Below are 11,506 nucleotides of genomic sequence, written 5' to 3'. Positions count from 1 at the left end.
AACCTGCCTACACTGGACTCTATCTACATTGTTTATTGACAGTAAGCTGCTTATCACAGGAGGGGGTGTGGTCAGACAACAGAACAAGTGATTATCTTGTAGTGAAAACTTTCATTGTATGTAAACAGCACACATCATTGAATTCATCTTCTTAGTTGCTACCTCATACTGTCCTCAGATTACACAGCAAAACCTGCTGACAGATTCCCTTTAAGAGCATAGATAGTCAGGATCAATGATGGTATGGTTTGAGATATTTACCTACTATAGGGAAGAAGAATTAATAGATCAGACAGCACTTGTTATACATTAAGGCTGTGATTAAGAGTTCCTGTAATCTCCACTGGATTTATGAGACTGATGTTACTGTCAGGCACTGCCTGAATTTCTTTATTTATAGAAAGAAAAACACTCATGTACCAAAAAAAGTAATAAACAAATTTTACAGTTTGTACATCCATTTCTGTTCTTTACACACCTCAGCACCACATTAATGTAGGAAGGATAGTCATGTTCACCTATAAGCAAGCACTAAATTATAACCCTACTGGAAGAAGATGGTACTGAGTTACCAGCCAGAGCTTGACATCCATATAAGACGGTCTGCTACAAGCTCCACTCTTCCTGAAATGTGCAGATTTCTCATCAGCTTTCACTATGTAGAATATCTTAATCTCCCTGGATTTCTTTATTCTTTGGAGTCTATGAGACTTAAATGCATAACGGAGAGAAGAGCTGCCCCAGGCAGCCAGAGCTTACACGGTTGAATTGTACACGCAACCCCCATAAATTTGTGACATGTTAAGTGGCCAATCAAGTTAAGGAACTTTTGGCCTCAAACAAACATTTACCCATTTGATGGCAATCTTTACATGTTCAGCAGATATGCAATGTATCATGTCCCTTCTCATCAAGAGGGAAGTAGCGGTTTATGGATACACTTCTCCTGCCACAGTCCACTGGGCCAGTGCCACAGCACGATGACATGTATGACGCATATGACACGGCCATTATCTCTAAACTGAATAGTCGTCAGTCCACATTCAGTATCACAAGGGATTTTTTTCATGCTCCTGGGGTTCCCGCACTGTCCATTAGTGGGACAGTACCTTCTTGTGCTACATTTGGGGTGTGAGAAGCGGACACCTCTATTGTGGTCTCATCTATTAGGTCACATGAAGGGTTTGAGAAGGCAGATAATGGAAGATTTATCCTCTGAAGCCGCCTGTCCTCTATCTCCTGGTCATGAGTTTGCTTTAAATCTCTGCCCCTATAGGGAAACAATATAAAAAGTTGAAGCAATAGTACCCATGTATAAGAAACAAAAGTAAGAGACAAGTGCAATAAGTTAGGAACTGACCTTTTGTATATGTATCCCACAACAATGCCACTACCAATGGCTATGATTATTACAACCATAAGGATTCCCAGGACATAGCCTGTAACAGGAATAGGTAGAACTGGTCAATGACACACACTCACTATGCTACACATTATTTACCTTATGCACAGATCAGCATTACCTAATGTCCCCAGATCCTTCTTGTCACGGGTTTTGACTTGGACTCGCTCGCTGATGCTAATTACAGGCTGTGCCACATTGACTTGATCTGGCGCCTGGAAACTGTCCTGCTCGGCCGTCGTTGATTCCTCTGGCATCTCTGAAGGCTGCAGAGTTGCAGATATTTCAGGTATATCATGGTCATTGCTAGGAGCTGTAAGCAGAAAGACTTGGTTTAGCGTGTATACTCTTCAATAAAGGCACAGAAGTCAACGGACACCATGACTAATGTCTATAAAGCTTTGTCTAATGGAATGGAGAAAGTAAAAATAGGCACAAGGAAGCGCAAAACTAAAAAGGAGCCCAAGTTTACCGTCTCAAAAGAAAAATCATTTTGACACTCCCCAGGAGGGCCGATACATCAGCGCATTCGGTTGTTCCTAGGGTGCTCGTAATCCCTCCCTCAAGGCTATTCCCCAGCATTTAGCAGCATACAATTTCTCAAATCTAAAAAGTTGAATAAGATGAATAAATATTGGTTTGGTTTCCAACCATTTTTTTCCACTGATAAAAATTCTCATCCCATCACTCAATGAAAAACTGATATTGCATGGCTAGTGTCTGAGTGAGTGAAAAACACAGCTGAAACCAATGTTTGAAAGAGTACCGTATATAAAGCAGGACACAATCCACAAAAGTCAATATACAAATAGCACGGGACCTAAAACTTAACTTTTATTTATACTAAACAGACAAAGTGATAAACTCAAACCACCAAGTGAGGGGAAAAAAATTATTAGACACAAAAGGGAATGTTTAAAAGAAAGCTGAATTACAATATGGTCCTATATAGGGACTTAAGTCTTGGAATTGTATATTACTCTTCTCTTGGTTGCATAGAGCTTCTGGCAATACAGATATAACATACCAACCTTAATTTCCAAGGAGGTTGTATATAGAATAAAAATAAATTATGAACCACCAAGAAACCACTCAACTCAATATAGCCATAATACTTATCATAACTTGAATAAATCAGGGATATTTGATAAGTCACCTTCTAATAAACAGCACTTAACGGCTATTTTGCCCATGTCATCTTTGGCTGTTTACTAACGCACTTATCTACCTGAATAAATATTGTATACTTATGGCTATCGAGGCGAGTAACTATTTTCAGCAAACATATTGCAGCATAATATAAGAAACCCGAAAATAAATGATGACCCACAGCCTTATCCTGCCCAGACTCCTATTTTCATAATGGGTATATAATTCCCCCCAAAAACAATCCTTTATGGACATCTGGCATAATACTATGAGCTGGTCATCGTTCTCGTCCTATATCAGTTGCTTACAATAGCGATTATGTAATCCATCAATACGCTTGAGCAACATTAATACAGTAAACCTAGCCCGTTTACCACGGGAACTAAAGCACATTACTCCGATACCGTACGTATGGTTTGATCTCACCCATCTCCTGCAGGAACCAAGTCATACTGTTCTGATCAGGGGGAGATCGGGTGACAGGCCTGTATTTCGGACTAGCGTCTTCCGACGCGTTTCATCCTTTCCTTTTGAAAGGTTCCCGATCTCCCTCTGATCAGAACAGTGCAGTTCCTGCAGGAGATGGGTGAGATCAAACCATATGTACGGTATCGGAGTAATGTGCTTTAGTTCCCGTGGTAAATGGGCTAGGTTTACTGTATTAATGTTGCTCAAGCGTATTGATGGATTACATAATCGCTATTGTAAGCAACTGATATAGGACGAGAATGATGACGGGGCCTTCTTCAGTTACATGCTGCCAAGAAGATAGATAAATATTTGGTAGTAGTTGAAATGCTCGTATCTATCCGGAATGTGTAACTGCTAAGGCATGGGGGTCCAGTCGTTGCAACCGTTATGTCTGGATAGCCCCGGGGTACAGCGTGTCATGCCGGTGGACACCAGCCTAAATCATATGCATGTCGGCCAAGAAAGCTAGTGGGCTCCATTTTAACCTCATGTTTGAATGCTTGTGCTTAAATTTAGAGTTTGCTGTTCTCTTTAGAACATGAACAATGGCAGTGAATAGTGTGTGATATGGGGTCTCAGGTTATGTAACTGTGTTACGGATTAGTTTGAAAGCAATCAGAATGCAGATGTGGCCCTCGGTGACGAGTGTGACCCCCTTGGTTTAGAGCGATGCTTCTCACAAAGAAGTGATCATCCACTGTGCAGCCTCTTCTGTGCCTGCAGCTGGATTTAGTTTAGAAACCTACAAGACTAGTTATACTTAGTCTACTTATGTTATACTGGGACAGAAGTAACAGTTTTAGTATGGCGTTACACAACAGAGGAGGAGGCCGCAGAAGAAGTTTGTGAAGCCCCGCTTTAAAGAATATGGATGATCCCTTAATTTGACGCTCATAGCAATTTATGACAACTCCCAATATTGGCAGAGTAGGCAATGTTCAAGACGCCTGTTACAAAGTGCTGCGTGCTTTCTACACTGTATGTGCCTTGGACTTTAAACAGGTCAGTACCCTCATAGAGACACGCACAGCAACCCCCACGGGCTGGCGGGCATGCGCAGGACTTGCGCAGCAACCCCCCCGGGCACCGGGCATGCGCAGGACGCACGCAGCATCCCCACCGGGCATGCGCAGGACGCGCGCAGCAACCCCCCCGGGCATGCGCAGGACGCGCGCAGCAACCCCCCCCCGGGCATGCGCAGGACGCGCGCAGCAACCCCCCCCCCGGGCATGCGCAGGACGTGCGCAGCAACCCCCCCCCCGGGCATGCACAGCAACCCCCACCGGACATGCGCAGGACGTGCGCAGCAACCCCCCCGTGCGTGCGCAGCAACCCCCCCGTGCATGCACAGCAACCCCCACCGGACATGCGCAGGACGCACGCAGCAACCCCCTCTGGGCACCGGGCATGCGCAGGACGCGCGCAGCAACCCCCTCTGGGCACCGGGCATGCGCAGGACGCGCGCAGCAACCCCCCCGGGCACCGGGCATGCGCACAACAACCCCCCCGGGGCACCGGGCATGCGCAGGACGCGCGCAACAACCCCCACCGGGCACCGGGCATGCGCACAACAACCCCCCCGGGGCACCGGGCATGCGCAGGACCCGCGCAGCAACCCCCCGGGGCACCGGGCATGCGCAGGACGCACGCAGCAACCCCCCCGGGGCACCGGGCATGCGTAGGACGCGCGCAACAACCCCCCCGGGCACCGGGCATGCGCAGGATGCGTGCAGCAACCCCCCCGGGCACGCGCAGGACACGCACAATAACCCCCCTCCCCGGCAATGTGGGACTCAGCAGAGGATTGTGAATTTCCAGATTGGTTCCTGATTTTCTGCCATATGCAGCACCTATCTGGTTATACAGGGGGCCCTGCTGTCAGTCCTCTCCTGTGTGCACAGGAGGTGATCCAGTGACAGAAGATCAGTCACCACAAGCAGCCCCCATGGTGGGGGGCACAGTATACAGGAAGTCTGCGGCCAGGGTGCTCTGCAGGCTCAACTCCTCCGCCAATAAGAAGTGCAGCAGCAGCTCAGAGACAAGGAGCCCAATCACTCCTCTACATGGGCGGGGGCCACAGCTTCTCCCCACCTCCCAAACCTTACTGAAAAACAAGGTCATGTGACTAGGTAGCCATGCGGGGAAGAGGGGGTTAAAGGAGTATGCAGAAATAGGGAGAGGGGCACTGTGCAAATCCTCGAATTCGCCCTGCTGTACTGTGTGCCTGCAGTGGGCACATTGCTGGGGAGCAGCTGGTCCCGCAGGCATATCACAGGGGTCATGGCGGCGGGTGGTACCTGGTGTGGCGCACAGCAGCTGGCAGCCCAGGAGCAGGATGAGGAGCCGGGGCAGCACCATGGTCAGCCGCAGCGTTCCCCAATCTCCACAGTCTGTCAATGATGATGGGAGTCTCTGAGTTGTTTTTCTCAGCAGCGGCTCCTCCTCCTCACATCAGAGGGCGGGGCTCCGGGCCGGAAGCGTCTGCACTCAGTGCACTGTGAGGGGGCGGGGGTCACGCGGACATGTGTGGGATGTGGCGGCCGTGTTATAACAGCAGCAGCCCGTGCACACAGTGCGGCGTCTCCTGGCGGCTGATACAATATAGTCAGGCCCTAGTGGCGGCCATGGTGGTTAGCACTCGCGGCCGGAGCTCGTTGGGTTCTGTTCCGCAGAGCGTTAGCACGACAGCAGCCAGCCGGAGCCGGTTTGGACAGGATTGCCGCGCATGCTCAGTGGCTGCAGCTCGGACAGCCGCAGTCTATAGTTTTCCCCCGGACTCCCCGAATACCGCGCAGTGGGGTTATTACCGCGTCTTCATGTTCATTCCGGTATAAGGCCCCAGTAACATTATATGCTGTTCGCATACCTTTTGTACCGTCTCTGCTTCACTGGAAGGTGTGAACACTGCTGTCCCGGCTTTTATTCACACCCGTGAGGTGACTGGTCGGTTTTCAGGCAGATCCTGCTTACCTATGATGGAGGAAATGCGGTTTCTTTGTTCCCGGGAGAAACTGGTCCGGTTTTAAACACAGTGGGGCTCTAAATGCGAACATATTGCACCGTGACACAAACAGGCCACGTTCCTCCGCTATGAAGACAGTGGCTTTTTCTCTGTGTATTCGCTTGCAGAAAACAGTGTTTTGCAGAAAAGTGCACGAGGTCTGAAAAATCTCATCAACATGATGTGAGATATATCCGCAGCATAAACCGACGAATGGGTTCCAGGACCGCAGCCCATCAATGTATGCTGTAGCTATAGGTGCGAGGGTGACGTGCGGCCGCGCCTTTACCATGGGCATCACTGCGGGACCATGGGTATCACTGCGGGACCATGGGTATCACTGTGGGACCAAGGGCATCACTGCGGGACCATGGGTATCACTGCGGGACCAAGGGCATCACTGCGGGACCAAGGGCATCACTGCGGGACCATGGGTATCACTGTGGGACCATGGGTATCACTGCGGGACCATGGTGCGGGAGCATGGGTATCACTGCGGGAGCATGGGTATCACTGCGGGAGCATGGGTATCACTGCGGGACCATGGGCATCACTGTGGGACCATGGGCATCACTGCGGGACCATGGGCATCACTGCGGGACCATGGGCATCACTGCAGGACCATGGGTATCACTGCGGGACCATGGGCATCACTGCGGGACCATGGGTATCACTGCGGGACCATGGGTATCACTGTGGGACCAAGGGCATCACTGCGGTACCATGGGTATCACTGCGGGACCAAGGGCATCACTGCGGGACCATGGGTATCACTGTGGGACCATGGGCATCACTGCGGGACCATGGGTATCACTGCGGGACCATGGGCATCACTGCGGGACCATGGGTATCACTGCGGGACCATGGGTATCACTGCGGGACCATGGTGCGGGAGCATGGGTATCACTGCGGGAGCATGGGTATCACTGCGGGACCATGGGCATCACTGCGGGACCATGGGTATCACTGCGGGACCATGGTGCGGGAGCATGGGTATCACTGCGGGAGCATGGGTATCACTGCGGGACCATGGGCATCACTGCGGGACCATGGGCATCACTGCGGGACCATGGGCATCACTGCGGGACCATGGGTATCACTGCGGGAGCATGGGTATCACTGCGGGACCATGGGCATCACTGCGGGACCATGGGCATCACTGCGGGACCATGGGCATCACTGCGGGACCATGGGCATCACTGCGGGGCCATGGGTATCACTGCGGGACCATGGGTATCACTGCGGGACCATGGTGCGGGAGCATGGGTATCACTGCGGGAGCATGGGTATCACTGCGGAAGCATGGGTATCACTGCGGGACCATGGGCATCACTGTGGGACCATGGGCATCACTGCGGGACCATGGGCATCACTGCGGGACCATGGGTATCACTGCGGGACCATGGGTATCACTGCGGGACCATGGTGCGGGAGCATGGGTATCACTGCGGGAGCATGGGTATCACTGCGGGACCATGGGCATCACTGCGGGACCATGGGTATCACTGCGGGACCATGGGTATCACTGCGGGACCATGGGTATCACTGCGGGACCATGGTGCGGGAGCATGGGTATCACTGCGGGAGCATGGGTATCACTGCGGGACCATGGGCATCACTGCGGGACCATGGGCATCACTGCGGGACCATGGGCATCACTGCGGGGCCATGGGCATCACTGCGGGGCCATGGGTATCACTGCGGGACCATGGGTATCACTGCGGGACCATGGGTATCACTGCGGGACCATGGTGCGGGAGGTCCAACACACACTCTGTGGGAACAGCCTGGATGCTTTAGTCAAGCCGATATCACACCATTAAATAAGCGCCAAATGACGATATACGGCCTCCTTACACAGGCTGAGGAAGAATGATGGAGACGCTACCATGCCAATACCATCACTGTCCTCACATAGTAGCATGTTGTCGGCAGCACATCTTATGTATACATTGCGAATGTGCTGCCAAGAACAATGATTTATATTCTGGCATAAACCTTTCAATCTCCTGATGAATGATCATTCTGCTCCCTTGTTAGCTGGTGGCCAATATTTTTTAGGTTATGTGCACACATTGTGGAATTTGCTGCGGATCCGCAGAGGATTGGCCGCTGCGGATCTGCAGCAGTTTTCCATGCGTTGTACAGTACCATGTAAACCTATGGAAAACAAAATCCGCAGTGCACAAGCTGCGGAAAAAAACACACAGAAACGCAGCGTTGTTTATTCCGCAGCATGTCAATTCTTTGTGCGGATTCCGCTGCGGTTTACACCTGCTCCATAATAGGAATCCACAGGTGGAATCCGCACAAAAACCGCAGTTAGGGTACGTTCACACAGGACTTTTTTGCTGCTTTTTTTATGCTAATTTTCAGCTGCTTTTTACAGTACCAGTAAAGCCTATGAGATTTCAGAAATCTCATGCACACACGTTGGTTTTTTGTTTGATCAGTATTTTCTGCTTTGCTGCTTTTTTTGGACATAGGGCATGTCACTTCTTTCAGCGTTTTTGCTGCGTTTTTTCACCCATTGACTTGAATGGGTGCTGAAAAAAACGCTGCAAAAACGCATGTAGCATTATTTGCTGCGTTTTTTGTGCAGAAAATCATGGCCAGCAGGAAGGGATCTCACAGCCAAGAGCTTAGGGGTGTGGTTAGTGAGGTGTGAAGAGCCATTGTGAGCCATTGTGAGGTGTCCTGATTGTGATCTATTGTGAGGGAGTTCCTGGTAGTGAGGTGTGAAGAGCCATTGTGAGGTGTCCTGATTGTGATCTATTGTGAGGGAGTTCCTGGTAGTAAGGTGTGAAGAGCCATTGTGAGGTGTCCTAGCAGCTGAAAATTGGCATAAAAAAAGCAGCAAAAATCTGCAGCAAAAATCAGCAGCAAAAAAGTCCTGTGTGAACGTACCCAAAAAACGCACCAAAAACGCACCAAAAAACGCACCTAAATTAGCATTAAAAAAAGCAGCAAAAAAAAGCAGCAAAAAAGTCCTATGTGAACGTACCCTTAATGCGCACTGCGGATTTACCAAAAACAGTGTGGAAAAATCGGCACACCATTCCGCAGCGTGTGCACATAGCCTCAACGCTTTGCACTGCCAGTAGTTTTTCATGTGAATGATATACACACACTACAAGCCACAGTTGTGGCCAAAAGTTTTGAAACTGACAAATTTTGGTCTTCACACAGTTTGCTGCTTTATTGTCTTTAGATGGTTTAGTCAGATATTTTCTATGCTTACTGACATACAATGATAAGTATTTAGTAAGTTTTTAAGCTTTCTTTAACAAATAACATCAAAATTTATCATTGGAAGAAGTTGCTCTTGGATACCATTCTTTATTAATGCCACTTTTCATCCAAGGAAGTGAGCCTCACTCCCTTAGATGAAAAGCAACCCTACACAGGATGCTTTATTGTTGCCATGACACAAGCCTCACCACAGTGCTTAACTTTTCCTATCTGGACAATCATTTTTATTAATGTCCCAGTGGGGGGCTTTAGCAGAGGAAATAACTTCACCCCAGTACAATGCCTGTACTTCGTACAGCGAGTCAATCTGTCCTTTATGTTTTTTTCTTGGAAAGCAGTGGCTTCTCTTCTTCCCCTTTTAACACCAGGCGTGTCTCAAAAAGCCTTTGCCTCAATGTGCTTGGAGAAGCACTGACAACTGACTGCTGCCAGCTTTACACTGGTGTTGAACTGATCCTGTAGCTGAATGCTCTTTAGTAAACTGTCCTGACATTTGCTGGATTTTCTTGGGCGCCTTAAAGCATTCTTCATAGCAACTGAACCTTTCTCTTTTTATGATGATCCAATAAATGGTTGATTTAGGGGCAATCTTACAAGCTGCAATGTCCTTGCCTGTAAAGCCCTTTTGATGCCATGTAATGATACCTGCACATGTTGCCTAAGTAGTTAACAGAAGAAGACAATGATTTCAATCACCAGTTCCCTCTTAAAGGAACCAGTCTGCTCTTATAATTCAATCAGCATGACAAAGTGATAGCAGCTGCCTTGTCCTCTTTAACACTTTCTCTTGACGAGAAACGAGATACTAAAAATAATGTAAGCAAGTCATTTTGTGGTAGATCTGAAATTCAGTGAAAATCGGGTTTTAGGAATAAAGTTACAGGGACGATAATGAAGGAAGAGGAGGCAGAGCCTGGCGCGCCATGAGTGATGGCTGTGAGGTGTCTGGATTAGGGGGGAAAGACCTGCCCCCCTGGCGATTTCACAGTATGAGGGACAAATTTCAAAAACGATTATTTCAGCAGTGCCAGGGACCCAAACTAAAAGAGCCACCTTGTCAGAATGCAGCATTAGTGCAGCACAAGGTGGCTCTTTTGGTTACAAACGCCTGGGGGGTGACAGGTTCCCTTTAACTTTATTCCTACAACCCGATTTTCACTGAATTTCTGATCTACCACAAAATGACTTGCTTACATTATTTTTAGTATCTCGTTAGATCAAGAGAAAGTGTTAAAGAGGACAAGGCAGCTGATATCACTTTGTCATGCTGATTGAATTATAAGAGCAGACTGGTTCCTTTAAGAGGGAGCTGGTGATTGAAATCATTGTCTTCTTCTGTTAATTACAAATGCCTGGGGGGGTGACAGGTTCCCTTTAATTTTCATGTCATGGAATGACTGTTCCATTCATCTGATCATATTCATAGCAATCTACAGTTACTAGATTTGCCAACACACACAATTAAACCTGCAGCTGTGTATGATCTTGTTGGGGGCCCTTTTGGACATGGGTGCTGTGGACCGTTGCCCATGTTGCCCTGCCCTTCAACGTTGGCTCTAAGGGAAGATAATCCACTGTGAGAGGAGTCAGGCAGGAGTTTCTTCCTTCCACCCATACCCCACAGGAAACACATGTAGAAGGCTGTATGCACAAGTTAATAATGGAGTTATTAGAAATGCTTGCCTGATCAATAGCTGTTTGTCTGTTTGAGGATGGGCAGCTTTAGGCTAGGGTTACACGTCGACACATTGCAGCAGTATATATAATTATGGGGTCCCATGGCGACCTGGAGTCGAAAATGTTTCCAAATATGTTGGGTTTTCTGTAACAAAACACAAGAAACACACTTCATAGACTTCAACCGAGATCACAGCTAACGTGTGGCTCATGTGCAACTCGGTTGTTTTAGTTACAGCAAAATCAGGTCTAAAAAAGTCAGTCGACAGCAAGTCGCACAGATTTTTTTGTTGTACGTCTTTTCTGAGAGCTTCTGTCGCGGGACATGTTGCATTTAGCCTTATGGTGTAGCACTGAGGCAGAGCAGGACCCAGACCTGACTGTTTAGACACTTTTCCATGAAAAACTAGATAGATAATATACCCAGACCAAAAAGGGGGAGTCATACCTGCTTGTTAAAAGTACAAAAATCTAAAGCAAAACCAAAGAAATGAGCTGGAACACATGTTGCTATACACTGTGTTCCAAATTATTATGCACAAAGAGTTTAGGAG

At 48.4% G+C, this 11,506-nt stretch overlaps 1 protein-coding gene across 1 annotated transcript; it reads right to left on the bottom strand.

Annotated features, from left to right (window-relative positions):
• Positions 1–363: 363 nt before the first annotated feature.
• PIK3IP1 (phosphoinositide-3-kinase interacting protein 1) lies at positions 364–5,734 on the bottom strand. Its single transcript, XM_077294361.1, has 4 exons — positions 5,320–5,734; positions 1,524–1,715; positions 1,361–1,439; positions 364–1,270 (listed from the first exon to the last, which is right to left on the bottom strand). Exons 1-4 carry the CDS (start codon positions 5,378–5,380, stop codon positions 1,066–1,068), a joined length of 537 nt encoding a protein of 178 aa, XP_077150476.1. The 5' UTR covers positions 5,381–5,734; the 3' UTR covers positions 364–1,065.
• Positions 5,735–11,506: the final 5,772 nt, after the last annotated feature.

This window comes from Ranitomeya variabilis, chromosome 1, assembly GCF_051348905.1.
Source record: "Ranitomeya variabilis isolate aRanVar5 chromosome 1, aRanVar5.hap1, whole genome shotgun sequence".
Classification (NCBI taxonomy): Eukaryota; Metazoa; Chordata; class Amphibia; order Anura; family Dendrobatidae; genus Ranitomeya; species Ranitomeya variabilis.
The sequence above is the reverse complement of the archived record's forward strand: the minus strand, read 5'-3'. Positions and strand labels throughout refer to the sequence as shown.